The sequence below is a fragment of the Atta colombica genome, unplaced genomic scaffold (genome assembly GCF_001594045.1).
Source record: "Atta colombica isolate Treedump-2 unplaced genomic scaffold, Acol1.0 scaffold254, whole genome shotgun sequence".
Lineage (NCBI taxonomy): Eukaryota > Metazoa > Arthropoda > Insecta > Hymenoptera > Formicidae > Atta > Atta colombica.
This window is the reverse complement of record NW_017259353.1, coordinates 677,199-684,433: the sequence shown is the minus strand read 5'-3', so window position 1 is coordinate 684,433 and position 7,235 is coordinate 677,199. Positions and strand designations below refer to the sequence as shown.

Genomic DNA, 7,235 nt, shown 5'->3' with positions numbered 1-7,235 from the left:
TATATGTGTTATTAATTTATTACTAATTCATTAATAAAACTGCAGAAAAATATGAGATTGGCAATAAATCCAACTTTTGTTATAAATGACCTTCAGGGATATGTATATTTAAAAATAAAAAGACATTCAACAAAAGACATGATTAATATTAATATTAATTTACTAAGAAAAATATCTGGTTGAAAATATGGACGAACCAAATAATTCTGATCATATCAATCAGAATTCCAATTATATCAATTAAATTTCTTGTAGATTTAACCAGAAAATTCTGTTTCATCCATTTTCAACAGAAATTCCAATTAATCCAACATTTTTCTCTCTTGTGTATTTATTAAGATAGGAATATTCAACTGCCTTATTATTAGCCTTAATCTATATACAGATATAAATCTAGAAGGAAACGGTACTCCGCAACGAAAGGTGCTTCGAGCATCACGACGCGACGAAATACATGTAGCTTTTCAGCACTTTGTAGAGACATATAGGCGAGGCGCGGATTAGCGAACACGCGCGCGTGTGGGACTAGTGATACTGGTGCAACAACTTTCTAGAGTGTCGGCGGGGCCCGAAAAAAGAGCAAGAGCCATGGAGTAGCGGTGCCGGCGAGAGACCGCGAGCTACCTGCCTGCCGCAGGTCTCCTCGAGAATACCCACGGGATTGCGTAACAACCGCGCGCGCGTGATCAGCGGCACAGCCCGTGTGTAACAATGTTGGCGGGTTGGGTCGCCCAGAAATCGATTTCATAGGGAATCATTGTGTTCCGCTTTTCGGAACGTGTTTATCATGCTCGCGCGCGTCCCGGGTCCGGCGTCGTTTTTTTCAAACAACAAGATTCAATTTGCGTGACGCAACTTCATTTCGCGAATCTTCGTAAAACGCGATTTTTCTAATCGATCGTTCGGCTCTCACGTACGAGCCGCGGAGATCCTCGCCTTTGCCTCGATCGAGGGGATCGGAACGTAATCTGAGGAAATTGTATTGCGGTCTCTGAAGTTATGTAGGAGTATGAAGTTACGTACGAAATTCAACTGCATATGGAATTTAATGATTGAGCATTTCAATTTACAGTCAATTTCAAAAGACTGCTATTAATTGATAAAAGTTAGGATTGATAAATTTATTCTATTAAACTATATAATCTTAATCTTCCTTTAAAGTTTGAAATCTAACGAAAGATAAAAAATCGATTAACCATAATTAGTGACAGTTGCTTTTCAGATTCATATCGAGCTAGATCTTTATTATAAAAACGTACAAAGCGTTATATAAAGTATTAAGTAAGTGAGCGATGATAACCATCTCGGATGAATATTTATTTTTATACTATATATAACGTATAAAGCCCGGTTTCACCAATGTAAGATTACTTTAATTCCGATTCAATTGACTCTTTATCTTTTTCTAATTTTAAGAATCATTAATTTATTCTCTTAAAAAAACAGAAAAGATATTATTAAAAATCATTAATTATTAAGAATTTATCTATTCCATTAATTTATTCCTCGAAAAAAAAAATAAAAAAAATAATCGCCGATCGCGAATTTATAAATTTTATATTCATCTCGAAATACATTTTCGATAAGCGGTTCTCGCATGGAAGCGCGCATGTAATGTCAGGAGAGGGAATGTTGCGTGAGGATAATGATATAGTTGGTAAACGGGTAAAAGAAACAAGTACAAACACTCACTTGCTGCTATAACACACTTTATCAAAATCCAGCAGAGCACGCCGCTTGAAACAGTTAGTTCCAGTCCTTTTCGTCTTCTCTCGTTCCCTTTTTTTTTATTTTCTTTTAATCGCCTCGAAAATACGCTACGAAGAGTCCACGCATTATATCATATACACGCCGCGCGTATCCGCGCCAGAGAGAGAGGTACGTTGTCGTCGTCCGCGAGGAACATTAACGGCTACCTGCGCGATTCTTACTGCGGCGATCCGCTTTGATAATTACAGCGATGCGAACGGTTGCAAACGATATTTCCATGAGATCCAACGTCGAGTAGGAGAGGAGCGGCGGAGGACGACGGGACGGAGAGAAGAGGAGAGAAGTGTTCCTGATCGGAGGATCCCTTTCCGCAAATGCCAATCCGCCCTCTCGCACGCACAGCTGATTATCGATTAATATAGTTGTTGATTCCACGCTTGCGAGGAGCTTCATTGAATTATCCTTCCGATCGAACGAACAAATCGCGTAGGTAGGTTCTCCGTCTCTATCACTTTCCCCCTTCTTTCTCTCTCTCTCTCTCTCTCTCTCTCTCTCTCTCTCTCTCTCTCTCTCTCTCTCTCCCTCCCTTTCTCTCACGGAGTATGCTTATTTTACGAACGCGAACATCGATGATGTACCTTTGGCGCGCACTTCCTCCTTTATATAATAGGATTACGACGTGAGATTGCGAGAGGAGTTTCAAGTCCGTCATATAGAAATCGCGCGGCAACCCGAATTCACATGTCGAGGATCGGGAAACGGCGAAGCTCCCTCAATTCTCCAGGAAGGACACGAATTGCGTGAGCTTCTGCAGCTGCTCTTCCGTCAGGCAGATCTTGTCCGATTGGCTGTACTGTTCCTCATCAATCTGTTTGCGTGGTTGCACTATGGTACCATCAACAGTCCAGCCCCTGTCGATAGCGGCCTGTCGCGCCTCGTCCAACAACATTCCGCTCATCGTCGCCATGGTCGTCAGGTTCAGGGAGGAATATGCCTTCGATATTAGCCTCATCACCCGTTCTCGAACATTGTCTGCAAAAATCGGGGTCGAAATCGGGGGAGATTCCGTTAGCGGTAACTCCTCTTGTTTAATAAAGAAGAGAAGTTCGATTAAAGAGTGACTCCAATGTGCTGTGTAGATTCCGCTTGAATAATCGATTATCGGCCGGCGTTGTAAACGATAATTATGTAGACGGTGGATTTAATAACAATTGATTGTCGTTAATTATAATAAGGTACATATTTAGTCCTTGCTTCTACAGATGTAGGGCGCTAAATGAGGAAAGCAACTTGCCGTAGTTAACACGAAGTTGACCCGCATATGATATTCGTTAAAATATTCTTTTATATATATGCTCAACAAATGTAATCATCGGCATCGTAATACTTAAGAGACATAAGCAAACGACAATATATTAGAATTATTTGAAAAACAATAAATATCGCATCTGCCACGATTTGACAAATTTTTATCATTATTATAATACCGATAATCCCTGAACGTTCGCGATAATCACGCACTTTAATACGCAAACATCTTCTTATAGATCATAATCTTATAGATTACCACAAATCTTCATTCAAAATTCCTTTAACTTTTCTCTGATTTCTAGATAAAATTTCATTATTCTTTTTAATTTCTTTCAATAATCATTTTGAAATTTTTGTCTAGTACTGATTTGATAACGTCAAATATTTTTTTGAGAAGCAATTTAACACAGCAATATAAATTACTATTATTGATACTATTTGCGTTTATTTGTTAAGTTGATAATATATTGCAAAATTGTATAGATGATGTACACATATTAAACTTCTTTAAAGCCAAGAATTTTTTAATTTTCCAGAAAATTTTGCAAACTTCTCTTTTTTCTGATTTCTCTAATTTCCAGTTTTATGGCAACCCTGTAGATATTGTATCTTCTTGCTTACAGAAGAAACTATAAATATCTCCTTGCTTGTATAAAAAAATATATAATTTAATGATATCGCTAATTATTTTTAATTCTGCCTGAACGAATTAAATGTTTGTTTTATTTTGCCCTAAGTTTATTATTAACATTATTTTTTGCCTTATTGACTTACCTTTGAGAGCTGTCATAACATCTTTGACGTCTTCACTCCATTCCACATTTAGGGCCGTGTGAACCGCGGACCAGTTGCGTTGCCACATGCATTGTCCTACCATCCATACCCGTCCGAGCTCCTCGTGAGCGGCTTTTACATCCGGAGGGATACGCTTCCAGAGGTACTTTGCGTTGCATCTACGATAACCGTCGTACATTCAAGCGGGCCAATCGATAAGGAGAACCGATCGCGCTGCCGGGCATCTCGAGCGTGATGCAAAAATAAAATTGAACACCATTCGACTTGACGAAATATTTCATTCACGACGTTTGTGCTCTTGATGTAATGTTCGTCGCGAGCTTAATCGCGAGAAACAGGGAAATAAAAAAACTCTCAGAGTATTTTTAAGTCAAAATATTTCGAATTACAGTAATTATACAAACATGAATGCACTGCGAAAGAACAGAAAAATAGTACTCAAGTATAGATAAAACTATTGGATTTTAAAGCCTCCGGAAATAAAAAGATAATCTGTTTATGTGATAATAAATAAGATATAAAATTATAAAATCACACGATCTTTGAAAAAATTGAACATTATCAAATTTTAAGGTGACAAAGTAAATTAAAGCTCCTAAACATGTATCAAAAACAAAAAATAATTGTAAATTTATTCTTTAGTATTTTTTTAAACATTTTTTTTTAAATCACTTTGCGATTAAATGCTTGTATTGTAAAAGAAATATAGTCTATTAACTAGTAATTTATATTATTTAACTAAAGTTAACTAAAGTTAAATAAAATAAATTAATTAATTTAGTTAAAATTTATAACTAGTTAAATATATTATTTAATTAGTTATAAATTAAATTCATTAAAAACAAATCTTTCTTTTAAATTTTATAAATTGAAGGCAACTACTTAAATAGTATTGTACAGCACATATTTAACAAATAAAAACTGTATTACTTTCTTAGAAAATATTATTCGTCATATATTAATAATAATATAAAGTCAAACAATTATAGTAGTCTTATAAATATATATAATTTAATGCAACATATTACATAGTAGTTTTATAAATCCATATAATCTAATCTAACATATTTTAAAAGATCTATTCTGTAACTCTTAATGACTATAACTGTAGCGTTAGTGTTGTTGCTTATGGTTTTGTACATAGTAAAAAAGCTATGCAATGACATTGTAATGTTACAGATAGGGCCATGACAAATAAAAAACTTAAATCAGTAAGTAAGACGTAAACAGTAAGAAAATTAACATGTTGGATTGGCTACTGCTTATGTTATAACCTTACAAACTCTATTGTGATTGATCAATTCACTTATTACTTACATTTTATTGCTCAAGTTTTCTTATATGTCGTGGTCCTTACAGTCGTTAAGAGTTATAAAAGATGCCTCTTAATGAAAAATAAATCAAATAAATGACAATACAGTTACTATGTTCAGTAGAAAAAGCATCTTTATATGTGTTGTAATGATTAGCTTTGTTTTTAGTTTCTCATTGGATCTAAATATATAAATCGATCGTATTAAAGAATCATACAACAGCTGCTTTTTCCGTTGAACACAACTAGTGAAAAAAATTTTGAACTCACAAATCATTCCGATGAAGATAGACAGCTAACAGTCGCATGTAGGCTTGTGCGCTTATAACTCCAGTTGGAGACTGAAACAGCAGAAAATAAATAATTAAAAATTTTCTGCTCATCAGCGATATTCGAAGCAAAATAATTTAATTTAAGTACTATCGGCATGGACACACAAAAAGAACGAACAGAATCGACGACGGCCGACATAACCTATAAAATGCTCTTCGCTCGCATAATTGCAAGACTCACCTCTAATTCGCTTATTTCTAATTCATTCATCAACTTGTTAAGCTCGACCGTGCAATTAGGCACCATGATGACGATTCTGTTAGCTATTGCGACGAAACGAAATCCCAAAAATGCGCCGACATGGATACCACGAGCGGCAAAACGAAACGTAATGACGCGAAGGACACAAACAGCTGAGCCCAACGCGGCGCGGATCGAAAAATTAACAAGCTAACTGGCGTCATCTTTTATTTGTTATTGCATACTATTAGTTTTATTTTAAATGATCATGGATAACTGAAAACTTCTTTATCGATAAATGTCGAGTATCCGCTGTCGATATTTTGATGAATATTTTTTTACACTCTAATTCATATTATTTTTCAAAATTCGTAAATTTAAAAATTGTTTGAAGGAATTTCTATAGGTTTATAACTTCATAAAAACTTCTCTAATTTTTAATATGAATTAGTACTTCGGAAGTGCTGAGAAAGTATAAACTTTTTTTTTTTTAGAATTTTTCGTATATGTGAAATCAAATATTTTAAAGATTTTTTATTCAAAATTTCTGAAGAAAATTTATCTCTGAAGAAAATCTATAAAGTTTAATTTTTGAGAAAAATTTTTAGAAATTTAAGATATAACAATAAATTCTTCAAAATATTATGAGAATATTTTTCATTATAGAGTAACATAATATTTATCTGTTATTGATATAGCTTTTATTTATGTTTTCCATGTACTTATCGGTGTTCCAAAACTCATCGAGGAAGAGGTATTTGCGAGGGGATTGTCTCCCTCCTCTCTTTTCCTGCTACATCTCGTCCCCTGTCACTCTCTCATTTGTGGCAATATATAAGTAGAGAAGTAACATCCTGTGTGTATCTGAGCGTTATAGTTAGATGGCAAGATAGACGGCAATATTTTATTATTCATCCTGGCGAAGTATGAATCGAGATGTAATTACTGTAAACATCCTTCAAGGTGCTAAGTATCCTGTGTGAAAATGACAATGACATGGAAACGAATTGAGGAACATTCGGGAGTAGGTGAGGATTAGTTTTTCTATACGATGAATGGATAACCTGCCACTGAGAAACTTCAACATCCTGGGAGGTGCCCTCCCGAGTTCAGAAAAATTCTCGTCGTAATACGTCCTCCACATTTTGGCAGACTTGCGTCCGGATATCAAATTTTCAGTTTAAATACCTCACGCGTGATATTTTCGCGAATATTGAATATTTACGTGACAGCAAATGATACAAATGACAAATTATGTCATAAAAGTATCGTGTATTTCTCTAGTTTTAGTTGGTTTAGAAGAAGTTTCTTTGGTGGTATCTTTAGAAAATGACATTAATTATTTCAAATCTTATTTTTAATGATGTCGATAAATGTTTTATTGAAATGCATGCATTGATTATTTGTTAAGAAAAAACACTGTATACCCTACGTTTTACTCACATTTGTGTTTTGTCTCTATGAACTCAGCATGGAATTTATCAATATATCAATATTTAAAAGTCAAAAGTTTAAAGATACAAATTTTACATTCTAAAACTATTTTTAAATTATGATGTAAAATTAAGTAAATAAAATATTGGATTTTATTGAT

The 7,235-nt window shown here is 34.4% G+C and overlaps 2 protein-coding genes across 2 annotated transcripts in view; one reads left to right on the top strand and one right to left on the bottom strand.

Moving 5' to 3' along the window:
• Positions 1–1,604: 1,604 nt before the first annotated feature.
• Positions 1,605–5,800, bottom strand: LOC108689050 (COP9 signalosome complex subunit 8). Its single transcript, XM_018195652.1, has 4 exons — positions 5,642–5,800; positions 5,399–5,469; positions 3,796–3,974; positions 1,605–2,742 (listed from the first exon to the last, which is right to left on the bottom strand). The coding sequence occupies exons 1-4, from the start codon at positions 5,705–5,707 to the stop codon at positions 2,483–2,485; spliced, it is 576 nt and encodes a 191-aa protein (XP_018051141.1). The 5' UTR covers positions 5,708–5,800; the 3' UTR covers positions 1,605–2,482.
• A 693-nt stretch (positions 5,801–6,493) lies between these two features.
• LOC108689031 (dedicator of cytokinesis protein 1) overlaps positions 6,494–7,235 on the top strand; it is a 13,620-nt gene continuing 12,878 nt past the window's right edge. Inside the window, exon 1 of the mRNA XM_018195621.1 lies at positions 6,494–6,669. Coding sequence (XP_018051110.1) covers positions 6,627–6,669 — 43 coding nt within the window. The 5' untranslated portion in view covers positions 6,494–6,626. The remainder of the gene's footprint in view (positions 6,670–7,235) is intronic.

Excerpts from the sequence above, each read along its gene's own strand:
- LOC108689050 (XM_018195652.1), bottom strand. The coding sequence starts at position 5,707 with ATGGTGCCTAATTGCACGGTCGAGCTTAACAAGTTGATGAATGAATTA. Across the intron at positions 3,975-5,398 it reads TATCTTCATCGGAATGATTT|ATGCAACGCAAAGTACCTCT; the intron begins GTGAGTTCAAAA and ends CGGTTATCGTAG. Across the intron at positions 2,743-3,795 it reads TGTTATGACAGCTCTCAAAG|ACAATGTTCGAGAACGGGTG; the intron begins GTAAGTCAATAA and ends CGATTTTTGCAG.